The 27,097-nt window shown below is 49.2% G+C and overlaps 2 protein-coding genes and 1 long non-coding RNA gene across 8 annotated transcripts; 2 read left to right on the top strand and 1 right to left on the bottom strand.

Moving 5' to 3' along the window:
• Positions 1-1,034: 1,034 nt before the first annotated feature.
• On the bottom strand, positions 1,035-12,200 carry arl14ep (ADP-ribosylation factor-like 14 effector protein). 3 transcript variants are annotated; one of them, XM_030377962.1, is made up of 6 exons: positions 12,013-12,195; positions 9,703-9,908; positions 8,980-9,175; positions 3,156-3,284; positions 2,856-2,899; positions 1,035-1,504 (listed from the first exon to the last, which is right to left on the bottom strand). In XM_030377962.1, exons 2-6 carry the CDS (start codon positions 9,771-9,773, stop codon positions 1,276-1,278), a joined length of 669 nt encoding a protein of 222 aa, XP_030233822.1. In that variant the 5' UTR covers positions 9,774-9,908; positions 12,013-12,195; the 3' UTR covers positions 1,035-1,275. The 3 variants fall into 3 exon arrangements, with proteins under 3 accessions (XP_030233822.1, XP_030233821.1, XP_030233823.1); XM_030377961.1 differs by having other exon boundaries at positions 3,150-3,284; positions 12,013-12,190; XM_030377963.1 differs by lacking the exon at positions 9,703-9,908 and having other exon boundaries at positions 3,150-3,284; positions 12,013-12,200.
• LOC115559211 (uncharacterized) lies at positions 3,313-4,048 on the top strand. The gene is made up of 3 exons (XR_003979456.1): positions 3,313-3,389; positions 3,429-3,845; positions 3,937-4,048. It is a non-coding gene; the product is annotated as an uncharacterized LOC115559211 (long non-coding RNA).
• Positions 10,666-25,481, top strand: nr1h3 (nuclear receptor subfamily 1, group H, member 3). Of its 4 annotated transcripts, none has more exons than XM_030377937.1 (12): positions 10,666-10,822; positions 13,440-13,614; positions 15,002-15,101; positions 15,580-15,813; positions 16,350-16,448; positions 17,079-17,348; positions 17,703-17,908; positions 18,622-18,801; positions 19,177-19,276; positions 19,837-19,950; positions 23,318-23,412; positions 25,176-25,481. In XM_030377937.1, the coding sequence occupies exons 3-12, from the start codon at positions 15,059-15,061 to the stop codon at positions 25,350-25,352; spliced, it is 1,518 nt and encodes a 505-aa protein (XP_030233797.1). In that variant the 5' UTR covers positions 10,666-10,822; positions 13,440-13,614; positions 15,002-15,058; the 3' UTR covers positions 25,353-25,481. The 4 variants fall into 4 exon arrangements, with proteins under 4 accessions (XP_030233797.1, XP_030233799.1, XP_030233800.1 ...); XM_030377939.1 differs by having other exon boundaries at positions 25,206-25,480; XM_030377938.1 differs by lacking the exon at positions 10,666-10,822 and adding an exon at positions 10,876-11,387.
• Positions 25,482-27,097: the final 1,616 nt, after the last annotated feature.

Here is a 27,097-nt window from a genome sequence, read left to right as displayed (position 1 = left end):
AAGTAAGCCAGACCAAACTTCATCTGTCATTTGAAAGAACACAATGTATCGTCATTAGTGCGCCAAAGGAAAGATTAAGGGTACCACGATGTTTTGTAACCTCTCGCAAATCTAATAGGCGGCAGCCAGTCTCCTCCTGCCTCAGTGTTGAGGCTGACGCTAACGAGCCCCGGAGCTGTAATGTAATTATGACGGGGTAATGGTTGGGCCGAACGGGGGGCAGTATAGCGGCAACAGGTCTTAATAACCACTTGCATAATGTGTTTGTTTCTAAAATGTATAACAGTTTCCAGATTAGAAAAAAAGAATGGTAATTTGTGCACGTGCCCAGGCACGTGGTCAGGAGGTCAAGGAAACACTAGAGATGCTACAAGCTAATTGTTGCCTCCAGTACCGTCCTGACACCGACAAGCAGAAAGAGGCTCCACCCCCAAGGCCTTGTGTATTATGCACACATAATACACATAATCGGGGTCAAATACAATGTGTTGCTAGTAATAAAGCTGTGAGATTGTGTGCTTAGAAAACAACACTTCTAAAAACAACGACAATGCCAGCCTCAATCAGCCCTCCAGTTATAAGCCTTTAAAATAATCCTTTGGCCACCTCAACCAATCACATGGGGATGTATATTTTATACAGCTGAATTCTGAGTAAATGATCATCTTGTAAGATTGCATAAGTCGAAACTAAACACTGCTATTCATAACATGGCAGCTGTCTTTGTATTTTAAACCCGATCTGGACAGCTGACATAATCTAGTGCTCATTGAAAGACAAGGTTGTGGCAAAAAGCCTTTTACAGAATGAATTGTAAGTATAGTAAATGTAAAAATACAAATACTAGTTATTGGTCTTCCCCTTTCTGAATGAGATTTGAATGACGATTATTCACTAGGGTCTGTATTTCATGGCTATTCTGATACTTGACACCATAATAGATAGCCCATATTATGCATTACCAATCAGAACATTTACTGTTTGTGCCAAAACTCAACTAACACCTATAATACAAATGTCCCTTGCAGACGGAGCAGATATCCCAAACTGATCTTTATTCATACAACACAAAAGAAATATATACAGCACAGAAGAGGTGTCTTTAGTGTTTAAGTGTGTCAAACTCAAAGAAACTTCTGTTTTGGTCGAGGACCTCAGTGCCTCAGTGCCTCAGGGCCCCCTCAGGGGGCCCCCTCAGTGCCCCCTCAGGGCCCCCCCCCTCCCTCCCCCCTCCATGTTCCTGGGCCCTAAAGGTTCCAGAACGTTCTGGAGTCTTCACACAGCAAATTTGTTCCTGATGATCTCGCCGCCCTCGACCTCCACCTGCTCGTAGAGCCACTTCCTGTGGCAGCGGCACTCCACGCCGCACTTGCGAGCACCGCAGTCGGGGCAGGGGTAGAAGCAGCCCATGCAGTCCACGTCGAGGCAGTCGCACATGTCCTTCCCGCTGGAGATCAGGACGCCCTTGGCGTCGTACAGCTTGCTCTTGGGGCCCATCGTCTGTCTGCAGGAGACGGACGATGAAAGGCTGAACACCGTTCCACACGTGATTTAAATCACGTGTTGGTGACGATCATCCCGACTAAGGTTTATCTCCATGGAGCTCTGTCCCCAAACCGGCCGACAGGCCAACACACTCCCTTCATCTGGACAGACAGGCCAACACACTCCCTTCATCTGGACAGACAGGCCAACACACTCCCTTCATCTGGACAGAGAGGCCATCACACTCCCTTCATCTGGACAGAGAGGCCATCACACTCCCTTCATCTGGACAGAGGCCAACACACTCCCTTCACCTGGACAGAGGCCATCACACTCCCTTCATCTGGACAGAGAGGCCATCCCTCCCTTCATCTGGACAGAGAGGCCAACCCTCCCTTCATCTGGACAGAGAGGCCAACCCTCCCTTCATCTGGACAGAGAGGCCAACACACTCCCTTCATCTGGACAGAGGCCAACACACTCCCTTCATCTGGACAGAGGCCAACCCTCCCTTCATCTGGACAGAGGCCAACACACTCCCTTCATCTGGACAGAGAGGCCAACACACTCCCTTCATCTGGACAGAGGCCAACACACTCCCTTCATCTGGACAGAGGCCAACCCTCCCTTCATCTGGACAGAGGCCAACACACTCCCTTCATCTGGACAGAGGCCAACCCTCCCTTCATCTGGACAGAGAGGCCAACACACTCCCTTCATCTGGACAGAGGCCAACACACTCCCTTCATCTGGACAGAGAGGCCAACACACTCCCTTCATCTGGACAGAGAGGCCAACACACTCCCTTCATCTGGGCAGAGGCCAACCCTCCCTTCATCTGGACAGAGGCCAACACACTCCCTTCATCTGGACAGAGGCCAACACACTCCCTTCATCTGGACAGAGAGGCCAACACACTCCCTTCATCTGGACAGAGGCCAACACACTCCCTTCATCTGGACAGAGAGGCCAACACACTCCCTTCATCTGGACAGAGAGGCCAACACACTCCCTTCATCTGGACAGACAGGCCAACACACTCCCTTCATCTGGACAGAGAGGCCAACCCTCCCTTCATCTGGACAGAGAGGCCAACCCTCCCTTCATCTGGACAGAGAGGCCAACCCTCCCTTCATCACGACAGAGGCCATCACTCCCTTCACCTGGACAGAGGCCAACCCTCCCTTCATTAAACCCTCTGACCCTCCTTCTTTAGATCCATTCACTACAGAACTGCCCTCCCTTTTCTCCCCTTCCTCCTCTTTACCTATTTTACTTGAATGTTTCTTTTGTTCTCACTCTGTAAGCGTCTGAGTATTTAGAATGGCGCTATATAAATCCACTGCATTGTTAGTATTATTGATTCTGACCTTTCATTGGTTGAGTACTTCCCGCCGCGCCCTCCGCGTCCTCCCTGAAACAAACACAACGAGAAGACGTTGGGAGATGAAGGATTTGCAATGTGACACAAGATTATTGTCCAAGCGTTCCGACTGGTTGTTATAAATGTGCATTTGATACACCTCATGTGTTTGTGTGTAACATGTTATAGATGTTATTATGTCATGTGTTACCGCCCCTCGTTGCTCCGTGCGTAGGTTTGTATGTTATACCTTGTGTGTGTCTATATAACATGTTCTATCTCATGTGTGTGCGTGTCTCACCCTCACCGCCCCTCTCTTCTCCCTGCGGAGGTTAGCCCCGTCCCTCGTCCGTTCTCCGGTTTGCGTTACTGGCCGAGCCGCCGGATTGGTGTCCTTGGTTACCACCCCCCTCTTCCGAAGCTCGATCTGCAGAGACTACACAGACACGCACAAAGGTAAACAACGAGTACAACAAGTTAATGCAGGAGGATGATACTACAAGGTGAGGCAACAAGTTCATACAACAAGTTAATACGAGAGGTTGATACTACAAGGTGAGGCAACAAGTTAATACGAGAGGTTGATACTACAAGGTGAGGCAACAAGTTAATACGAGAGGTTGATACTACAAGGTGAGGCAACAAGTTAATACAACAAGTTAATACGAGAGGTTGATACTACAAGGTGAGGCAACAAGTTCATACAACAAGTTAATACGAGAGGTTGATACTACAAGGTGAGGCAACAAGTTAATACGAGAGGTTGATACTACAAGGTGAGGCAACAAGTTAATACGAGAGGTTGATACTACAAGGTGAGGCAACAAGTTAATACAACAATTTAATACGAGAGGTTGATACTACAAGGTGAGGCAACAAGTTCATACAACAAGTTAATACGAGAGGTTGATACTACAAGGTGAGGCAACAAGTTAATACGAGTGGTTGATACTACAAGGTGAGGCAACAAGTTAATACGAGAGGTTGATACTACAAGGTGAGGCAACAAGTTAATACAACAAGTTAATACGAGTGGTTGATACTACAAGGTGAGGCAACAAGTTAATACGAGAGGTTGATACTACAAGGTGAGGCAACAAGTTAATACGAGTGGTTGATACAACCATGGGCGCAGATGGCACTAGGGGCGGGGGGATATGACCCCCTCAGATTCATAGTGACCCCCACTGTCCCTACAAAAGGCGACTAACATCGCCGGTAAACTGAGGCTTCCTCCTCTTCAAATGACACTGGAACATGTACCTGTCTTACAAACTGCATATGCTGATCTTTCTCAGAGTCAGTGAAATACTCCCACACAACCGTCATTTTCTTTCAATTTTATTTGTAAACAAACCACAAGTGCGCGCTGGCGGCTTATTTATTTTTTTCTGTCGTATCACTCCGCAAGCGTCCTCGGTTGCTAAGCGACGTCAACGTCTTTGGCGACTATTTCTCAGTTGATCAACACTACGAAGCTGGTAACCAATAAATTGTGAAAAGACACACCGTGTGAAGTTATTTTTTTGGCCATAGTTTCCATATGCTAAAGACGTGTCTAGTTCACCGTCATGCAGGCTGTGTTTAGTCAAATAAATAGCGACCTGTTTTCGGCGCATGTAGGTCTATCTGCCTAAGCCCACGTTGAAATAATTTTGATGTTGAATGTTGATGTTGCAGTTGTTGAAACAAACAGATTGATTTCATACAAATCCTAAAAGCCTCTCCCTGTGTCATTGTGTGTGCGTGTATACGAGGTGCGTGGGTGCATGTCTGAGTGCGTGCGTGCGTGGGGGGTTAGGGTTTGTTTCCCTGGCACGAAAGGGGAAATAATAACATTGTGTCTGCCAAATTGTTATTTTAAAACATCGGTATCGGCCCAGAATTTCACAATCGGTGCATCCCTAGTTCCAACATTAAAATAAATGGAAAACTCACTCCTTACTCCCATTACAAATGATGCAGCAGTTTCAAGAACTTTTTTCTCTTGGTGGCATACTTTGTGTAGACAGAGTGGAGGCACTCAAGTCTTCCAGTGTGGATGCCCTCAGTGACACTCAAGTTTTGGAAGGAGTTTTTTGTCAACAATCTCACTAGTGAGATTGTTGATGGTGGTGCTCATATCATCTGCGAGGCAGAGCGCACCTCCAGCACTACACTCTGGAGGTGTTTAAATGCTGCAGAGCTGGGATGGAGTCATGGACGTTTGCTCTTCTCTTCAGGAGTATAGGGAGGGTGTTCGCATTTTGTGGTCCTCTCCCCAGTTGCCCAACAGTGGACATTGGTGATGTGGTGCAGCACAGATATCAACCTCTCCTTCAGCTTTGTTGCACTTCCATTGCATGTACTGGCACTGTACCACAAGTGGTTGGAGACCATCTTGCGCCACTCAATTAACTCAATTGTTCATCCTGGCACTTCAGCAGTCACTATTTCATATTCTTCACAATGTGCCACAGATCAAATTCCTGTTTAATGTCCCCATACTCCTCCCGCATAACTTTTTGCACTGATGGGTGACAATCGGTCACCAGCACTGAGACGGACACTCTATGCTCCAACAGCTTGTTAAGGCATCTCTCAAGACCATCAACCTCCATCCAGTAGCTGTTTTGGACTTCAGTTACATTTACAGTCTCCTGAGCAACGACTAAATCTGACTTGGTGTCAATCAGTGAGTAGGTGCCATATGATGCATTGTGACCAGGGCTGTCATACCTTGCGTCACCGGAAACGATCAAGGATTCGTCACTTACGGCACTCATGATGGCCTGATTGTGGAGAGACCATGTCTCGTTGACTACCGGGATGACGTGGGCCTTATGGATGTTGAACCACTGCTTCTTTGACAGGCTCTCCAAGCCGATTGCCTCACAGACCGCTATGAATGGAGTACATGTATTCCCCGTAACAAACACTGCCGTTGGTATCGAGACACTGCTCTCCATCAGGCCTCTCACCATAGGCTGGGAATGCCAGACGTATCTGTGGCCATCAATGCACTCTGTATTTACCGTCATTCCAAATCCACTTTTTGAAACTACCGGTGGTTTCATCAAACACTTCCCACAATTTTCCCAGTGACACGAATTGAACAGTTTCAAAAGTTGCTTGGTAGAAACAACACTCTTTCAGTCATTTGAGAGGTTAGGCTCCTCATCCTCTTCATCGTCAAAACTCGTGTCTGTGTCTTCTTCACTCAGCCGAACCGCCTCATCCAAACTCATGTCCTCCTCAGCCCTCTCTTCATGGACTGACTCCTCACTCCTCACAGACAGGAATGGTACCTCACTCTGCTGTGGTGAGGACGCCCTTGGCATTGAGATGTTCTCCAGACTTGTGTCATCAAACAATGTGCAGTAGGAGTGGTCACTAAAGACACCCTGCATGTTGTACATGTCGTCAGTCATTGTGCCTTTGCTCAAAAGGACGATGTGTCTACCTTCACTTCCACATTCAACCAGATCAGTCTGGGTACTGGCCTCCACTTGGTGCTGCTAGCCTGACTTTCTTCTGGTTCCTGACATGCTTCCTCCCTTCCTGTCAACTGACCCTCCATCAATTCCCTGCATGCTTACATGGTCTTTAAAGAGACACAAAAGCAGAATCTAGCCAGAATTAGAAGAATTAGAATACCTTTATTGTCACTGTAAACATGTACGTTGAGATTAAAATAGCCATAACTATATAACTATATCAACTATATAAATTGTATTTATTATTATTATTATTATTATTATTATTATTATCTCCATGCAGTGCAAAAATACATAGATACAATGCAAACACATAAACACAGACATGAAGAGATAAAAAAGGGAGGTAGGGTGTGCAGTCCTGGGGAGTGTGTACATTGCAAATAAATAATAAATACGTTACTATGCAGTGTAAGATATGTATATATTGCACATTATATATTATTATTATATTATTATATATATAATAATTATATAATAAGATAATGTGGAGGAGACAATGACTGACATCTCCCGGCTCTGCCCGCCAACAGGATGTTGTTTACAGCTATGAAAAGTAGTACACGGGTGCAGCAGCTGGGCTCCACGCTGCCTTACAGTTCGTTCATTTCATGATACAAGTAATTGTCGTGCCATTTGGGTGTGCACATGAATGTACGAAAATAGTGCAACCGACGGTGTTTGCAAATGGATTATTTCCGATAACAATGGATTATTTTGGCGATGGATTAGAAATTATCAAGAGCATGGAGCGAGCTAGTCTGCAAACAATACAATCTTCAAACATTGAGTGTACTCATTTCTCTGTTTCTCTAGTAGTAGAAGCTAAGTGTACCTCTCGTTCCTCTGCCTGGCAAGCACATTTCTGCGCTCTTTCTCTGCGCATAAGAGCAGCGCCCGGGTCCGATTTAAAAATAGTTGGCACAGCATCTGGCTTCAGGCGATTGGTGGGACGGCGAACAAATCTCCCATCTTCAGCAAAAGCTCCCTCTTCAATGTAATCAGCCTCTATAAAGTGGTCGCTACATACTCTCCGCGCTGGTCCCATTGGGGGGCTGAGGCGTTTCAATGCAGCTAACCATCTTCGGAGCACTTCAGGCTTCTTGACAGGAATGGCATGGAAATGAACTATTCTACCGCTCTCCTTTAACTGATAATATTCGTTTGAACAGCAAGGGGCAATACAAAAGGTTGTTCTTCCAATATTCGACATGTTTATTTTAAAGAGCTAACCATTCTGATGACGTGGCGCCTGCGTTTTTAAAACATGGCCGTGCCCTAGTGGCGAAAGTCGTTATAAACATGTGATTTTCCAGTGAAACTACTTGAATTTCAGGTTTAATGAAAATCCATGCATTTCCAAAAATGAAAAAGCAACCAAAAAATGGTCTCAGACATGGGGGACTCGAGTCACATGACTTGACTCGAGTCAGACTCGAGTCGCAAATTTGAGGACTTGAGACTTGCTTGACTAACACTGATAAAAGACTCGACTTGACTTTGACTTGGTCTTCATGACTTGAGACTTGACTTAGACTTGAGACAGATGACTCGAAATGACTTTTTTAAAGTTAGATTAAATGTTGGATATGGGACTTGTTGCGATACGCCAGCCGATTTTAAAAATACACAACTCAAATGGTCCTACCCCCTCTCGTTCAACGCTGACTCTGACTCCACCCATTCCAAGAACATGGACGCGCAATCACGCAAGAGCGCGAGCGCAGATGCGCGAGAGTGAGCCAGGCTAGCTAGGTTGGAGTTTAGGGTTGTCTTCTAGTGCTAGGTCCAAATGTTGATTAGCTAGTTAGCTAGCTCCTGTAGCTACCGCAGGATAACAACAAACAGAAGCTTGCTCTGGGTCACGAGCTTTGAGTACGTGCACGTGCCCGTTCCACAGATGATTGACTTGTTTAATTTTCATGTCAGTAGACTACTTCTAACTCATTGGCTGTAAGTGGGTTATAATAATGATTTCAAGTAAAATTACACCGTCAGAGCCAGAGCGTCAGACTGGGCTGTTCTCAGCATACCGCAAAAAAATTAAGAGGGTTCAAGTTCCAGTCCCCAAATTAAGTTGAACCACTACCTGGGCATTTGTGATGGACAGAGCTGCCTTCAGTTTTAGGGCCTATTCACATAATGGTTTTGGAATGTTTTGAATAGTTTGAGTTATTGTTAATGTTAAGACATTGTTATTGTTAATGTTGAAATAAAACTCAACTTGTGAACCACTCACTCTACCGATTTTTAAAGGTGGAAACTGGGTTAGATGATCAGATTTTTGTATGACTTGACTTGTGACTTGCTTGACCTGAGCAATGACTTGACTTGTGACTTGCTTGATTCTCACCACAGTGACTTGGGACTTGCTTGAGACTTGAAGGTTACGACTTGAGACTTGCTTGTGACTTGCATATGAGTGACTTACCCCCACCTCTGCGGAGTTCTCATTGCTTCATTTCCACTTTAACAAGTTGATATAATAAGTTAATACATCAAGTTAATACAACAAGGTAATACAACAGGTTAATATAACAAGTTGAGAAGTTAATAGTAGCCCCTATGGGCCAAGGTGCTTCTTCAGTCTACTCTGAAGAAGCACCTTAATGTGCTGCTCTAAATGTTTCATTAAACTAATTAGTGAACTTTGACCTTAGTGGAGTCGTGGCCGGCGGTGAAGATGGTGGGCACGGCGTCCTCCCTGAGGAACTGCTTCCCGTTGTAGTCCCTGAAGCAGTCGGGCCGGAAGTGCTCCGAGCAGAGGCAGGTGTTGGCCGTGGGGAGGAAGTTCTTCATCCCCAGGCTGTGCACCCATTGGTTGGCCAGCTGGGGTTTGCTGAGGGGGAACCTGTCATCAGATATATTGGATTATTGTACAGTGTTTCGGTCGATCTCTAGTATTATTAAAATGGACTAAAGCTTTTCCAACCATCCTGGAGAGCATGAACATAAATATACATCAGTAGCCATGAATTATTATTATTATTATTATTAGTAGAAACTGACCACTTTGTGAACAATAAAAGCTCATCCCACAATGTTGGATCAGATCTAAACATTAGGTTATCAGGCTTAACCTCTAACCTTCTCTAATATCAGATAACACGTCACACAGGTCACTAGGTCACAGTGACCTGTCGTTCCTCCTAAAGAAGAGAAGGTGTGAAGCCTGAAGTGGCTTTAGATCATGAAACTACCAGCAAGCAAGTAGTAACACACATAAATTAAATAAGAAACACCAATTAAAAGGCTAAATGATATGATATGTATGGAATACAAGGAAAAAAACAAACTATTACCGAATATTTTGACCATATATTAAAATGTTGTAGTCAATATTATGCCCTTAGATACGGAACGCGTCTCCTAACTCACCTATAGAACCTGATTTCGGAGCCTTTGACGAACTTGTTGTTGCAGCCAATAGCTGCACAGATAACGGGCATGATCACTTTAATCAGGACCAGATCGATCACAGGAACATTGGAGGGCTTTAAACGATGAGCTGATAGAGGCGTGTGGTGTTTGAACTGTGTTTACTTCCTGTGGTTCTTCTTCCATCCGTCTTCTCTTTCGGCTCACTACCGGTCAGAGCGACATCCAGCGGCCATAAGGTAACATTAAAATATTGCAATATATTAATGTCCCCTTCTACTGTAAGAGGATATACTAATTAAGCATGCATACGTTATATGCATTACGAACACGTTTTATTTTTATCCAGATTCAAATTAACTATATTAGATTTTAATTTACCGTGGTATTTGATATTGTTAATATTTGTAATGTGCATGTTACTGATTGAACGGAATCATCTGGATATTTACACAGCCTTCCACAGGGGGGGGGGGGGGGGGGTGGATGGATAACATTTATCCACCTACTTAAGACATTTAGTGTGAAATGGTGTTAGACATGTGGAGCAGCATTCCCCCTATCTGACCAGTAAGACCAGCTCACATACTGAAGCCTCCAGGCAGCAGACGACCGGGGTGCTGCTGCTGCTGGCACACAACTTGAACCACACCTGTCCCCCTACACACCTGCCGGGAGGGACTCACGATAGTGTACACAATACACAATAAACGGCAGCTTCATGCATATCTCTGAATACGGACGAACCCACTCAGTGTGTGGAATGTAAAAACAGATGATTATCAAGCCAAGAAAGACCCTTAAAGTTGAGTTATAAGTATTAGTTTTAGCAGTTCTGCGTCTTGTTTTGTACTTCCGGCTTCCTGCAGTCACGTGAACGAGCTAGCAGCCAGTTGTTCCGGCCCAATCTGGCAACCCTGCTAGCAGCTAGCAGCTAGCGGTAAGCATGTAGCTCCGCCTCCCTGCGGTCACGTGACGGAGCTAGCAGCTAGCCGTTAGCCGTTAGCTGTTAGCATGTAGCTCCGCTGGACTCAGCGCCCGCAGACGAACCGACCTACGAACCCCCAAAAGCCCCCCTCGGTCGGTGTTCGGTGGAGTGGCTCCAGACACCCCCCCCAAGGTGAGTGAAGGGAGGGAGACCCAGGACGGGTCGGTGTAGTGTAGTTAGTTGTGTTGTTAGTTGTGTAGTTAGTGACGTGAGGAGCCGTCAGTATGAAGTCCGATCCGCGGAGACCTAAAACACTTCGGCTAACGCTACTGGTCTACCAGTAAGAAAATCGAGGGGGTGAACTGGGAGACATCCTCCCAGTATGAGGGTTGACACACTGGGTCTGTTCTGGTTTAGTCTCTAACTCCCTGCTGGGAGTTAGCCACATGCTAACGGGCTAAAGCCAACACAACAAGTCTATTATCTCTAGTTGACCATTAAAGGGTTGAACTGGGAGGACGTCCCCCAGTATGAAGTGAAAGTATGTACTGGTTTCACTCTACTGGTCACGTTTAGCTGTTGACCCCATGCTGGGAGTTAGCCACACGCTAACGGGTTCGGTTAACGCTGCTGGCCGACCAGTGAAGTGTTGAACTGGGAGGAGGACGTCTCCCAGAAGCGTCCTCCAAAAGCGAACCCCCAAAAGCCCCCCTCGGTCGGTGTTCGGTGGAGTGGCTCCAGACACCCCCCCCCCAAGGTGAGTGAAGGGAGGGAGACCCAGGACGGGTCGGTGTAGTGTAGTTAGTTGTGTTGTTAGTTGTGTAGTTAGTGACGTGAGGAGCCGTCAGTATGTAGTCCGATCCGCGGAGACCTAAAACACTTCGGCTAACGCTACTGGTCTACCAGTAAGAAAATCGAGGGGGTGAACTGGGAGACATCCTCCCAGTATGAGGGTTGACACACTGGGTCTGTTCTGGTTTAGTCTCTAACTCCCTGCTGGGAGTTAGCCACATGCTAACGGGCTAAAGCCAACACAACAAGTCTATTATCTCTAGTTGACCATCAAAGGGTTGAACTGGGAGGACGTCCCCCAGTATGAAGTGAAAGTATGTACTGGTTTCACTCTACTGGTCACGTTTAGCTGTTGACCCCATGCTGGGAGTTAGCCACACGCTAACGGGTTCGGTTAACGCTGCTGGCCGACCAGTTAAGTGTTGAACTGGGAGGAGGACGTCTCCCAGAATGAAGGCTGACACTGACAGTCTTTACTGGTTTAGATTCTACTGACCTGTTGACCCCCACCCGCCAACACAACCAGTATCTGATCTGTAGCTGACCTGCTGTCAGGTGAATTTAAGATTGAACCATCCTCCATAGTATACCTGAATGTTCTCTGGTGGCTGGAGGCGGTGGACTCAGTGCTACTCCATTGCTAAACAGAGTCAAACAAAAGTGAAGTTGGCCTTAATAAACCTCTGATAAAGAAGATATAACCGAAATGACTCCACCTTATAGAGAAGGTGTATGAGATAGGATTGAGATAGTTATATTAGGGTTAGGGTTAGTACTTAGGGTTAGGGTTATTGTTAGTAGTTGATAAGCAGAATATTGGTCCCACCACCCATCCTGTCATATGATTCCTTGCGACATGGGGGAATGTTGTTCTGTTTAATCCTCTGATGCTGAACGTGTTCCCACGTTTTAAACACTCAAAACGTGCCTTGTGAACCTGAAACTAATGAGTTTGTAATTCTACTTTACCAATTCTTTGCATGATTTCTGTCTTGTCAGATGGACAGCATCCTGAGAGCTGCTGATTCCCACCAGTCATTCTTACTACTTCCTTCTGAGCTTCAGTTTGAGTTCATTTTGTTTCAGTCTACAACAACCCTGTCAGGAACTTTATGGATTTTAGTCAAATAGCTTCAATGCATTAACGTGTCTTAATTTAAGTGATGAAAACATTATTAAGGTTATTGCAAGTAACTTTTGGAGTATTGCGACACTATCATTGTCCCCGGGATGAAATAATCCCGAGGTAAATGAGTGATCAGATATCGATAAGATGACCGTTGGACCCAGGCAGCTGGACAGGGGTTACTGTGGGTCACTTACTGTCAGACCTTCTGATGCCTACAAACATTCTGAGTTGTCTTATTGCTGCGCTCGCTCTAAAACAATGTAGGATAATTTTTGGATAACGATTGAAATATGATACAAAGCAGTTCTTCAGGTTTAATTCAGTAGTTGCAACTTCTGCCTTCTTATTTGTGGTTCAAACTAAAAAGATCCCTCTTCTCCCAGTTAGCTCCAAGAGTTAGATTCTAGTTGTAATGGTCAGAACATAAGGCCGCGTCCTCCCTGAGGTCACAGACTGGAGGAAAGGCCCTGAAGAGGGTGATGCAATCTGTGCTTGATCCACAGCTGCACTCGGCACCCAACCCATCCCAGGCTTTGAACGAGGTCTCCATCCCATCTGGGTTCTGACCGCCCACACTGAGAACACACTCATGCCTCTCTGTAACGAAGGCCAACATCACGTCTGATTTATGCATTAGTTTGTGATAACTCGCTAACCCGTTTACGGAGACAGTAAAGCTGCACATGGTAGAGTGGGGACCCCGATCGGCCCGCTGCGTGGTGGAGGAGGAGCCGCGGGGTCTCCTCTGTCTGCAGGACGCTGTTTGCTCACCAAGAGGAGGCTGCCTAGTAACTGAAAACAGGAAAGAGCCGGGCGCCCTGAGGGGATTTCAGGGCGTTCAGACGACCTACAGTAACCTGTTGTGTTCCTTCCCCCTGGTCCTCGTAGGGCTGCGTCAGCCAGCTCAGCACCCTGCCCCCTGCTCTGACACTCACTATCAGCGGCCCCATCTAGAGCCGGAGATCTGCTCTGTCTCCACCGGCCTCCAGGAGTCCTCCGGCCTTTAGCCCAGATACAGAGGGAGAGGTGGAGATGCAGATCCCGTGGTAACACACTCACTGAGGTAAGGCTTCATAATGTGTGGTGTAGCCCCGTGGGGTCCGAGGGGACGCTGTCGGGGTATCAGGAGATAGGGCTGGGGCAATATGTGGTTATTGGTTCTCTGCTAGCTGGGGTTTTGTTCCTAAAGGATTGTGCCTTCGATCTCCATCAATATTATCCAGGGTACAGGATCATTTAGGATTTACAGTAATATAATAATTGTCAATATAATATAATATCTGTCATGGCCAGGACACTCTTGTAAACAAAGATTTTTTTAATCTCAATGAGACTCCTGATTAAATAAAGGTTAAATATGAAAAATATCATAATAATAATAATTATTACAATTATTAATAATAATTGTCTCAGATTTGTGAAAGTTCACTATTTGAATGTTTTTTATTTTTATTGTATTGGCCAATTAATGTATTTTTGCACTTAAAAAAAATATCGTAATGCTGTGATAATATTTCAACCAAAACACATCACAGCTACAACTAAAGATAAACCCACACACACATTAGAACAGTGTAAATAAATGATCCGATTTAGTAGAAGATGCAACTGAATGTGTCCAGTGCTGTTTTGAATATCGGTCTAATTTAGGGTTACAATAGAGTTGGCCATAACTTCCATTAAATGCTTAGGGTACTACGATTATACCATATTGTTTTTTAAATCAATATGTTGCCAGGTGGTTTTTTAGTTCAGTATTCAATTCTGTCTGTCTTTTTATATATGTTATTGAGGAGGAATATAATTGTTCTAAGTGCCTTTAACTCTTATCAGGAAAAGGGGAGAGTCTTGCAATAGTATCCACAAAACCACAGTCCTTAAACAGAGTGCTATATGAGCCATTCACATGACCGGTTTCATTTCTGCTTTCTAGCTAGGTGGATTTCCTCTGTTTCTTTATAGAAGACTTGGAACTGAGAACACACAATGTTTGTGCATATTGTACTATACATTTGTAATACAGAAAATGGGTTGAATTTGTTAGTTTTCTCAATAGTCGTATATTCGTCAAATGATAACATTTAAAACTACATTGGAGATGCATTAATGATCCCGGATATGTGAGGTTCTGCTTTTAGTTTTTCAACTTGTGGTCAATTTAGCACATTGGGGGGGGTTCCCATTCGATTTTCTGCTCAGATGGTAGCGAGACTCGTTTTTATTGGTCAGCCTCCAACTGCGAAAGTCTCTTCCCTGCAGAAATGTATTTAATGGAGCGGTCACATCCCATGAGTCACCAGCCATCTGTTAGACTTCATCACCGGCTCCACCGGCGACGTTCTGGTTCCCGGAGGGACCCGCCCGTCTCCCTGTGATCTGTACGGTCACGGGGTTCCATCGTTCGCAGGCCATGTTTACATTCATTTGGATATCTTCATCTGTATCTATAGAAATCTTTATGGTGCAGCTGGACGTTGATTCCGTAATGACAAGCTTCTGTGAAGAAGATGTCCACGCTGTCTGCGACTGATATCCCAGATGTTGGTCACGGTACAAGCCGCTCTCTCACATTGGTTTGCCTTAACTCTCCACCACTGGGAGTGGTGGAGTTTGACTAATGGCTCTCTTCTCCTCCCACTCTTCCCCTCCCCTCCCCTCTCCTCTCCTCTCCTCCCCTCTCCTCCTCTCCTCCCCTCTCCTTCTCTCCTCCCCTCTCCTCCTTTCCTCCCCTCCCCTCTCCCCTCTCCCCTCTCCCCTCTCCCCTCCCCTCCCCTCCCCTCCCCTCCCCTCCCCTCCCCTCCCTCTCCTCTCCTCCCCTCCCTCCCCTCCCCTCCCCTCCCCTCCCCTCTCCTCCTCCCCTCTCCTCCTCTCCTCTCCTCCTCTCTCCCCCCCTCCCCTCCCCTCTCCCCCCCTCCCCTCCCCTCCCCTCCCCTCTCCTCCCTCCCCTCTCCTCCCCTCCCCTCTCCCCTCCCCTCCCCTCCCCTCTCTCCTCCCCTCCCCTCCTCTCTTCTCCCCCCCCCCCCCCCAGTTGAGAGGCAGGTGTTTGACCTCCCCCCTGTGCTGCGGCTGCACTGCTTGGTGGAGGAGCGTGTCGACGGCGCCGGGGCCGGTCACCGTGGCGTCATGTTAGGGAGCCCCCTGCGGGCCGACGAGCTGCCCTCCCTGGACGGCTCGTCGCTGGGGGAGATGAGCAGCCCGCTGCCCGCGGAGCACGGAGACATGAAGCTGGAGCCGGCGGCGGGGGACAGCGCCGCCCACTCAGGTGTGTTGAGGACGGGATGTAGGCCGTGATCATGTGACGTATGAATGTGATATACTGACGGTAACGCGTAAGTGTGAAGGTTTATTATGTAGTGAGACCGCCCCCCACAGGAACATGTGGTGACTGTGGAAACAGTCAGACATGGTGAAGTGAAAGCACATCGTGTTCTAAAATTAAGAAGCAGCTAAATATGCCTTAATCGTAATGGTAAAAGACAAACATTTCCTCCATTTCTTGAGTTAACCTATCGAAGTTGACGTAAATGATTATCAAAATATTTCTGAGCAAAGTACAACTGACATTTATGGCATTTAGCAGACGCTTTTACCCAAAGCGACTTACATTTTACTTGGTTAACAATAAAGGTCTACGATGTCACATCGTAATGTCCTGTAAGTCACTGGTACTCTATACGTTCTGAAGCTACACATTGCACCAGAGTAATGGAATTGCACTGCCCTGATCCTTAAAACCACGGTTCTGTGAAGAACCCCAGCCTGAATGTTGGCTAACAGCAGACCTGTTCTGATTGGAAGGTGAGGAGAGCTCTCCTCACCGCTCAGGTGGGCTGGAGAAACCTCCCCTTCAACCGCTGAAGCTCCTCGGACAGAAGAAACGCCATTCCAGCTCCGTTGGTAATATATTTTAATTAGCAAATTGCACCTTGAGGCTTTAATAAGCATTATTTAGAACCGTTTCATGTGATGTGTTCACTGCTAATGTTGATAGAATGTTTTCAAATTGGGGATTTAAAATACGTCACGAAGGTAAAGCAACAAGTAGCCATTTGCCTCGCTGTGAGGATAATCCACCAGGCTCTGTCCTCCCCCCAGCGTGAACACAGAGCCCTTACTCCGAGGAGGGGGGGGAGTTTGACGCAGTCAACTCGCCTTGACGGCGGTGGTGACGGTTATGGTTTAGTTTGCTGTGACGCTGGTCACTGCCGCTCAGTCCATCAGACAATTACAATAAAAAAAGTCGGCACAGCCCAATCGCCGACAAAAGTAATCCCAAGATACATTATGATAGTCCAGCCCTGTACCCCTTTTAGTCCATTTAGCAGTTCCACTCTGATCAAATTCAGGTTTAACTTTGCTTCGTCAAACAACCCTTTTTTTATTTTATAGACCTGACTTTATATTTGTGCATCCCAAATCACTGCACGCTTGTATTGAGAGTTTCTCCATTAACACATTTGCACTGAAGATGTCTGGTTACTTCCTCCAAAGCCCCCACTCATCCCTCCCCTTCCTCTTCCTCCCCAGACGGGCAGCCGGCGGTGAAGAGGAAGAAGGGGCCCGCCCCCAAGATGCTGGGCAACGAGGTGTGCAGCGTGTGCGGGGACAAGGCGTCGGGCTTCCACTACAACGTGCTGAGCTGCGAGGGCTGCAAGGGCTTCTTCCGCCGCAGCGTCATCAAGGGCGCGCAGTACGCCTGCAAGAGCAGCGGCCGCTGCGAGATGGACATGTACATGAGGCGCAAGTGCCAGCAGTGCCGGCTCCGCAAGTGCAGAGAGGCGGGCATGCTGGAGCAGTGTGAGTGTCCTGAGAGTCGAAGGCATCGGCCTGCGTCCTGTCGGCTGTGGTTCAGATGAACGGGGCGGCATGTGGCTCGGGAGGTAGAGCGGGTTGGCGTGCGTTGTGAGGTGTCCCTGAGCGAGACGCCTCACCCCTGACCAGCTGGCTGTCGCCCTGCGTGGCTGACTCCACCGTTGGTGTGTGAATGGGTGCATGAATGGGTGAATGTCAGGCAGTATTGTAGAGCGCTTCGAGTCCACTGGTTTGAAGGTTTGAAGTCAGGTTAGGACGGTGCCTGTGGCTGAATGTTCAGACACAGTACAGCAGGATGGTGCAGAGCTGCAGCTTGTTGACGGTCACGTGTCTCTGCAGGCGTCCTGTCGGAGGAGCAGATCAGGCTGAAGAAGATGAAGAAGCAGCACGAGGACGAGTCGGCGCGCGCCTCGTCGGTGGCCACGCCCACGCCGCCCCCGGAGCTGCTCAGCCTGGGCCCCGAGCAGCAGGCCATGATCGACAAGCTGGTGGCCATGCAGAAGCAGTGCAACAAGAGGTCCTTCATTGACCGGCCGAAAGTCACCGTGAGTTCAGGGCTCAAAGCATCATAGATGCTAGTAGAGGAAACTAATCAGGTAGACATAATTAAGTGATGTACTTCAGTAGTATGCATATTCGTACGATGAGCTTCTAGGAAGGGGCTCATGACAGCCGTGAGGCGAAGGCCTGCTGTACCATTACAACGTTCAACAGGCTCTCTAATGCCGCTTTTCCACCGCACATGTAGCTCGACTCGACTCGACACGACTCGACACGGTAGCAGCACGGGTCGTTTTCCACCGCAAATAGTACCTCCTGGACGTGGGCGGGGTCGGCTGCGCGAAAGGACAGAACCCACATAACAACAATGGAGGACATCGATAACATTACTATTATTAGCTGGCATGTTGAAAAGGTTGAAGAAGTGGAATATGTTGGCTGCGGCGCTGCTATGGCTGTTACCAGCATTGTTGCCATGTTGCTCTCGTGACTTCGTCACACTCTCTGGCCAATCAGTAGCCGGCCGTCTGCCGACGTCACCTTTTAGCATCGGCTCAGCCACTTGGAACCTAGAGCGAGGCGGTACTAGAAAAAGCAGACACTTCAGGTACCATGTTTTCGCGGGGGAAACGCAAAAAATGCGAGCTGAGTCGAGTCGTGTCGAGCTGGTACCATGCATTGGAAAAGCGGCATAAGTTACTATCAGCAGCACCACGATGACAGTCCACCTAACGTGTGTGTGTGTGTGTGTGTGCAGCCCTGGCCCCTGAGCCAGGACCCCCAGAACAGGGAGGTGCGTCAGCAGCGGTTCGCCCACTTCACAGAGCTGGCCATCATGTCGGTCCAGGAGATCGTGGACTTTGCCAAGCAGCTCCCCGGCTTCCTGGAGCTGACCAGAGAGGACCAGATCGCCCTGCTGAAGACCTCCACCATCGAGGTCCGTCCAATGTCCCCCACACACTGTACTGTATACACTATACAGCTGAGGTTTAGGTCCCACTGTGTTGCACTTCAACCCGCTCATAGCGTGGGATCACCTGGACACATCAGTAGTTAACGCTGATCAACAGGGATTTCATTAATGTTATCGCTAAAGCTATGAATGAATGATACCCCAATGGGGAACCAGTCCAGCTGACATGTTGTTGAGGCTCAGACTCTCTCGGTGTTACTGAGGAGGGAGGCTGCAGGACTTAATGTCTGCCTCTCGACCACCTCGTCTCTGACGGCACACGGACGCTAAAGGTCCCATGGACCAAAGCTTAGTGTCTCCGGGTGACCTGTCGCTGAGAGCTGAGCCTTCCGCCCGCAGATCATGCTGCTGGAGACGTCTCGGCGCTACAACCCGGCCATCGAGAGCATCACCTTCCTCAAGGACTTCAGCTACAACAAGGAGGACTTCGCCAAAGCAGGTACCCAGCCCTGAACAACAGACAGAGAGACAGACAACAGAGCAGGAACCCTGCCCTGAACAACAGAGACAGAGACAGACAACAGAGCAGGTACCCAGCCCTGAACAACAGAGACAGAGACAGACAACAGAGCAGGTACCCAGCCCTGAACAACAGAGACAGAGACAGACAACAGAGCAGGTACCCAGCCCTGAACAACAGACACAGAGACAGACAACAGAGCAGGTACCCAGCCCTGAACAACAGAGACAGACAGAGACAAACCACAGACAGAGCAGGTACCCTCTCCTGAACAACAGACAGAGCAGGTACCCTGCCCTGAACAACAGACAGAGCAGGTACCCTGCCCTGAACAACAGACAGATACAGATATATAACATCAACATTCCACTGGGAAGGAGTTGGTAACAGTAGTACACAATAGTATTACAGCCATTATGTCTTTAAATCATTAGTTTCCCCAGTATAACCATCCCTGTTGTGATGGACCTGCTGGTCGATGGGTCTGATTGGGGACCACGTTTCTCTCTCTCTGTCTCGCTGACCTCCGGCTCCTGCAGGGCTGCAGTTTGAGTTCATCAACCCCATCTTTGAGTTCTCCAAAGGGATGAACGACCTCCACCTGGACGAGGCCGAGTACGCCCTCCTCATCGCCATCAACATCTTCTCTGCAGGTCAGAGAACAGTAATGAGGACCTCAGTAATGATGTACTGATGAGATCAGATTAACACACTGCCAACGCTGTACAGACTGCTCTGCAACAGAGCTGCACAACTGGTTTCAAGGTTAATAAGGGTATTAGATAGGTATTAAATAGATATTAAAAAGGGGTTAAATAGGAATTAAATAGGGCTGTAGACTAAAATGCGACCGACTCTTCGACTAATGGATGGTCGATGGGGAAAATAAAAGTCTTCTGCTATCTCTAGCTTAACTTAATGTGCCACAGCGCTGTGTACTCTGCCTAGCCTATTGCCCAATCGGTCTGCATATGTCCCTCCCGCCCCCCCAAAGTTATGGATCCAGAAGCGATTATTTCCTTCTGAAAGTAAACCAACAGCACGTAGAGTATCACCCAACAGCACGTAGAGTATTCACCCAAAAGGACGTGGAGTATTCACCCAACAGCACGTAGAGTATTCACCCAACAGCACGTAGAGTATCACCCAACAGCACGTAGAGTATTCACCCAACAGCACGTAGAGTCTTCACCCAACAGCACGTAGAGTATTCACCCAACAGCACGTAGAGTATTCACCCAACAGCACGTAGAGTATTCACCCAACAGCACGTAGAGTATTCACCCAACAGCACGTAGAGTATTCACCCAACAGCATGTAGAGTATTCACCCAACAGCACGTAGAGTATTCACCCAACAGCACGTAGAGTATTCACCCAACAGCACGTAGAGTATTCACCCAACAGCACGTAGAGTATTCACCCAACAGCACGTAGAGTATTCACCCAACAGCACGTAGAGTATTCACCCAACAGCACGTAGAGTATTCACCCAACAGCACGTAGAGTATTCACCCAACAGCACGTAGAGTATTCACCCAACAGCACGTAGAGTATTCACCCAACAGCACGTAGAGTATTCACCCAACAGCACGTAGAGTATTCACCCAACAGCACGTAGAGTATTCACCCAACAGCACGTAGTGTTCACCCAACAGCACGTAGAGTATTCACCCAACAGCACGTAGAGTATTCACCCAACAGCACGTAGAGTATTCACCCAACAGCACGTAGAGTATTCACCCAACAGCACGTAGAGTATTCACCCAACAGCACGTAGAGTATTCACCCAACAGCACGTAGAGTATTCACCCAACAGCACGTAGAGTATTCACCCAACAGCACGTAGTGTTCACCCAACAGCACGTAGAGTTCACCCAACAACACGTAGAGTATTGAACCAACAGCACGTAGAGTATTGAACCAACAGCACGTAGAGTATTGAACCAACAGCACGTAGAGTATTCACCCAACAGCGCGTAGAGTATTCACCCAACAGCACGTAGAGTATTCACCCAACAGCACGTAGTGTTCACCCAACAGCACGTAGAGTATTCACCCAACAGCACGTAGAGTATTCACCCAACAGCACGTAGAGTATTGAACCAACAGCACGTAGAGTATTCACCCAACAGCACGTAGAGTATTCACCCAACAGCACGTAGAGTATTCACCCAACAGCACGTAGAGTATTCACCCAACAGCACGTAGAGTATTCACCCAACAGCACGTAGAGTATTCACCCAACAGCACGTAGAGTATTGAACCAACAGCACGTAGAGTATTGAACCAACAGCACGTAGAGTATTCACCCAACAGCGCGTAGAGTATTCACCCAACAGCACGTAGAGTATTGAACCAACAGCACGTAGAGTATTGAACCAACAGCACGTAGAGTATTCACCCAACAGCACGTAGAGTATTCACCCAACAGCACGTAGAGTATTGAACCAACAGCACGTAGAGTATTCACCCAACAGCACGTAGAGTATTCACCCAACAGCACGTAGAGTATTCACCCAACAGCACGTAGAGTATTAACCCAACAGCACGTAGTGTTCACCCAACAGCACGTAGAGTATTCACCCAACAGCACGTAGAGTATTCACCCAACAGCACGTAGAGTATTCACCCAACAGCACGTAGAGTATTGAACCAACAGCACGTAGAGTATTGAACCAACAGCACGTAGAGTATTCACCCAACAGCACGTAGAGTATTCACCCAACAGCACGTAGAGTATTCACCCAACAGCACGTAGAGTATTCACCCAACAGCACGTAGAGTATTCACCCAACAGCACGTAGAGTATTCACCCAACAGCACGTAGAGTATTCACCCAACAGCACGTAGAGTATTCACCCAACAGCACGTAGAGTATTCACCCAACAGCACGTAGAGTATTGAACCAACAGCACGTAGAGTATTCACCCAACAGCACGTAGAGTATTCACCCAACAGCACGTAGAGTATTCACCCAACAGCACGTAGAGTATTCACCCAACAGCACGTAGAGTATTCACCCAACAGCACGTAGAGTATTCACCCAACAGCACGTAGAGTATTCACCCAACAGCACGTAGAGTATTGAACCAACAGCACGTAGAGTATTCACCCAACAGCACGTAGAGTATTCACCGAACAGGACGTAGAGTATTCACCCAACAGCGCGTAGAGTATTCACCCAACAGCGCGTAGAGTATTCACCCAACAGCGCGTAGAGTATTCACCCAACAGCGCGTAGAGTATTCACCCAACAGCGCGTAGAGTATTCACCCAACAGCGCGTAGAGTATTCACCCAACAGCGCGTAGAGTATTCACCCAACAGCGCGTAGAGTATTCACCCAACAGCGCGTAGAGTATTCACCCAACAGCACGTAGAGTATTCACCCAACAGCACGTAGAGTATTCACCCAACAGCACGTAGAGTATTCACCCAACAGCACGTAGAGTATTCACCCAACAGCACGTAGAGTATTCACCCAACAGCACGTAGAGTATTCACCCAACAGCACGTAGAGTATTCACCCAACAGCACGTAGAGTATTCACCCAACAGCACGTAGAGTATTCACCCAACAGCACGTAGAGTATTCACCCAACAGCACGTAGAGTATTGAACCAACAGCACGTAGAGTATTGAACCAACAGCACGTAGAGTATTCACCCAACAGCGCGTAGAGTATTCACCCAACAGCACGTAGAGTATTCACCCAACAGCACGTAGAGTATTCACCCAACAGCGCGTAGAGTATTCACCCAACAGCGCGTAGAGTATTCACCCAACAGCACGTAGAGTATTCACCCAACAGCACGTAGAGTATTCACCCAACAGCACGTAGAGTATTCACCCAACAGCACGTAGAGTATACACCCAACAGCACGTAGAGTATTGAACCCACAGCACGTAGTGTTCACCCCCGTTGGTCAGAGAGCTGCTCCACTGATCCCCTGGAGCTGAAGGAGGCGTTCTGCTGCTGTGAGTCCACATCGTGACCCTGACCCCTCCTGTTCTCCCCAGACCGGCCCAACGTGCAGGACCACGACCTGGTGGAGCGCCTGCAGCAGCCCTACGTCGACGCCCTGCGCGCCTACATCTCCATCAAGAGACCCAACGTGAGTCAGAGCCTGGCCTCAGAGCGGGGTCCCCCTGACCTCAGGGCGGGGTCCCCCTGACCTCACAGCGGGGTCACCCTGACCTCAGAGCGGGGTCACCCTGACCTCAGAGCGGTCAGCGGCTCCCAGGAACGCTCACAACAACAGAGAACACAGACACTATCAGGCCCTCTGTCTGGGGGGGGTCCTCTCACAGAGACACTATCAGGCCCTCTGTCTGGGGGGGGGTCCTCTCTAGGAGACACTATCAGGCCCTCTGTCTGGGGGGGGGTCCTCTCACAGAGACACTATCAGGCCCTCTGTCTGGGGGGGGTCCTCTCACAGAGACACTATCAGGCCCTCTGTCTGGGGGGGGTCCTCTCACAGAGACACTATCAGGCCCTCTGTCTGGGGGGGGTCCTCTCTAGGAGACACTATCAGGCCCTCTGTCTGGGGGGGGTCCTCTCTAGGAGACACTATCAGGCCCTCTGTCTGGGGGGGGTCCTCTCACAGAGACACTATCAGGCCCTCTGTCTGGGGGGGGGGTCCTCTCTAGGAGACACTATCAGGCCCTCTGTCTGGGGGGGGGTCCTCTCTAGGAGACACTATCAGGCCCTCTGTCTGGGGGGGGGTCCTCTCTAAGAGACACTATCAGGCCCTCTGTCTGGGGGGGGGTCCTCTCTAAGAGACACTATCAGGCCCTCTGTCTGGGGGGGGGTCCTCTCTAGGAGACACTATCAGGCCCTCTGTCTGGGGGGGGTCCTCTCACAGAGACACTATCAGGCCCTCTGTCTGGGGGGGGTCCTCTCACAGAGACACTATCAGGCCCTCTGTCTGGGGGGGGGTCCTCTCACAGAGACACTATCAGGCCCTCTGTCTGGGGGGGGTCCTCTCTAGGAGACACTATCAGGCCCTCTGTCTCGGGGGGGTCCTCTCACAGAGACACTATCAGGCCCTCTGTCTGGGGGGGGTCCTCTCTAGGAGACACTATCAGGCCCTCTGTCTGGGGGGGGTCCTCTCACAGAGACACTATCAGGCCCTCTGTCTGGGGGGGGTCCTCTCACAGAGACACTATCAGGCCCTCTGTCTGGGGGGGGTCCTCTCACAGAGACACTATCAGGCCCTCTGTCTGGGGGGGGTCCTCTCACAGAGACACTATCAGGCCCTCTGTCTGGGGGGGGTCCTCTCACAGAGACACTATCAGGCCCTCTGTCTGGGGGGGGTCCTCTCTAAGAGACACTATCAGGCCCTCTGTCTGGGGGGGGTCCTCTCACAGAGACACTATCAGGCCCTCTGTCTGGGGGGGGTCCTCTCTAGGAGACACTATCAGGCCCTCTGTCTGGGGGGGTGTCCTCTCTAAGAGACACTATCAGGCCCTCTGTCTGGGGGGGGTCCTCTCACAGAGACACTATCAGGCCCTCTGTCTGGGGGGGGGTCCTCTCTAGGAGACACTATCAGGCCCTCTGTCTGGGGGGGGTCCTCTCTAGGAGACACTATCAGGCCCTCTGTCTGGGGGGGGGTCCTCTCTAGGAGGACATTGATGGTTAAACACACACGCTCACAGTCAGTCTGTTACACACACACAGTCAAGTCAGTCACAGAATCAGTCAGTCAGCCACACAGTCACACAGTCAGTCACACAGTCAGTCACACATCCAGTCAGTCACACAGTCAGTCAGTCAATCATTCACACACTCAGTCAAATCTTATTTGCGCTGCATCTGTCATGTCACCTGCAGCACTTGTATAATGATTATGTCTGTTTGCGTTGTTGTCTGATGAAGACGGCCCCCTCTCCTCTGATTGGTTCCCAGGACCACCTGATGTTCCCCCGCATGCTGATGAAGCTGGTGAGCCTGCGCACGCTGAGCTCCGTGCACTCGGAGCAGGTGTTCGCCCTGCGGCTGCAGGACAAGAAGCTGCCCCCGCTGCTCTCCGAGATCTGGGACGTCCACGAGTGACCGTCTCCCCCCTGGACCCGCCCCTCTCCACACCTGGCTCCTCCCAGCTCCCCCCTGGACCCGCCCCTCTCCCCACCTGGCTCCCCCTGGACCCGCCCCTCTCCCCACCTGGCTCCTCCTGGACCCCCCCCTCTCCACACCTGGCTCCTCCCAGCTCCCCCTGGACCCCCCCCTCTCCACACCTGGCTCCTCCCAGCTCCCCCCTGGACCCGCCCCTCTCCCCACCTGGCTCCTCCTGGACCCCCCCCTCTCCACACCTGGCTCCTCCCAGCTCCCCCCTGGACCCGCCCCTCTCCCCACCTGGCTCCTCCCAGCTCCCCCTGGACCCCCCCCTCTCCACACCTGGCTCCTCCCAGCTCCCCCCTGGACCCGCCCCTCTCCCCACCTGGCTCCTCCCAGTTCCCCCTGGACCCCCCCCTCTCCACACCTGGCTCCTCCCAGCTCCCCCTGGACCCGCCCCTCTCCCCACCTGGCTCCTCCCTGCTCCACCTGGCCCCACCCCTCTCCCCACCTGGCTCACCCCCACCTCACCTGGCTCCTCCCTGCTCCACCTGGCCCCACCCCCACCTCACCTAGTTCCTCCCTGCTCCTCCTGGCCCCACCCCTGCCCCACCTGGCTCCTCCCTGTCCCACCTGGCTCCTCCCTCCCCAGCCCTGGAGGGGCGGAGCCATCAGACTCGACGGCCCGTTAACCGTTGGGGCAGACTTGGTGGTGTTCTTCTGACATGGATTGGTTCTACGTGTGCAGAATGATATAGATCTATTTTTCCTTTATTCTTTCTGGGCTCTCCTGCGTTCACACCCCCTCTCCTGAGAGGGGGTCTCTGATTGGACGGTAGGACCCTCTAACACGGGGGTCTCTGATTGGACGGTAGGACCCTCTAACACGGGGGTCTCTGAACGGACGGTAGGACCCTCTAACAAGGGGGTCTCTGAACGGACGGTAGGACCCTCTAACACGGGGGTCTCTGATTGGATGGCAGGACCCTCTAACACGGGGCTCTCTGGACGGTAGGACCCTCTAACACGGGGGTCTCCGATTGGACGGTAGGACCCTCTAACACGGGGGTCTCTGATTGGACGGTAGGACCCTCTAACACGGGGCTCTCTGATTGGACGGTAGGACCCTCTAACACGGGGGTCTCTGATTGGACGGTAGGACCCTCACACGGGGGTCTCTGATTGGACGGTAGGACCCTCTAACACGGGGGTCTCTGCAGTGCAAAGAGCTCCTTTTCTGTAAGCCTCTTGCTCTTCCTGTCGTGTTGACTCTGCAAAGAGCAGAATCCAGCTTCTATCTAGATAGATCTATATAGATATACATCTATGGATCAGGCTTGCAGGCTAGTTTTGATGTGCACAAATTAATATATGTAGAAGGTTGTTTTATAGTGGACTTCTTTACCTCAATTCTAATGTCGTTAATGGCAATGCTTTCAGCAGATCTTGGCTCTCTAACATTACAGTCCATAGAAAATTCCAGCTGCCAATGAATAGGTGGTGACCTCAGACAGTAGAATAGGTTCTACACATCTGAGGAACAGAGATGATCCTGCTTTGCATTGAATTGAATTAGTTTGGTCCCAAATAAAAATCATTGGGTTAGGTTATTAAATCACATTTGATCATCAGAACTAATTTGAAAGATATATTGTACAATTGTCAGATACTGATAGCATTAGTTTTATGTAAAATATACATGTCAGATTTTGATTACATGCTTATAGGACTGAAAATGAGCAGAA

Source organism: Gadus morhua, chromosome 14 (assembly GCF_902167405.1).
Source record: "Gadus morhua chromosome 14, gadMor3.0, whole genome shotgun sequence".
Lineage (NCBI taxonomy): Eukaryota > Metazoa > Chordata > Actinopteri > Gadiformes > Gadidae > Gadus > Gadus morhua.
This window is presented reverse-complemented; position numbering and strand designations above follow the sequence as displayed.

What these genes read in the sequence shown, in the direction of transcription:
- arl14ep (XM_030377961.1), bottom strand. Translation starts at nt 9,773, where the DNA reads ATGCCCGTTATCTGTGCAGCTATTGGCTGCAACAACAAGTTCGTCAAA. An exon ending in TCCGAAATCAGGTTCTATAG is followed by an intron (nt 9,176 to 9,702) that starts GTGAGTTAGGAG and finishes ATCTGATGACAG; the next exon opens with GTTCCCCCTCAGCAAACCCC. An exon ending in AAGTACTCAACCAATGAAAG is followed by an intron (nt 1,505 to 2,855) that starts GTCAGAATCAAT and finishes CGTCTCCTGCAG; the next exon opens with ACAGACGATGGGCCCCAAGA.
- nr1h3 (XM_030377937.1), top strand. Translation starts at nt 15,059, where the DNA reads ATGTCCACGCTGTCTGCGACTGATATCCCAGATGTTGGTCACG. An exon ending in ACGCCATTCCAGCTCCGTTG is followed by an intron (nt 16,449 to 17,078) that starts GTAATATATTTT and finishes CTTCCTCCCCAG; the next exon opens with ACGGGCAGCCGGCGGTGAAG. An exon ending in CATCAACATCTTCTCTGCAG is followed by an intron (nt 19,951 to 23,317) that starts GTCAGAGAACAG and finishes TGTTCTCCCCAG; the next exon opens with ACCGGCCCAACGTGCAGGAC.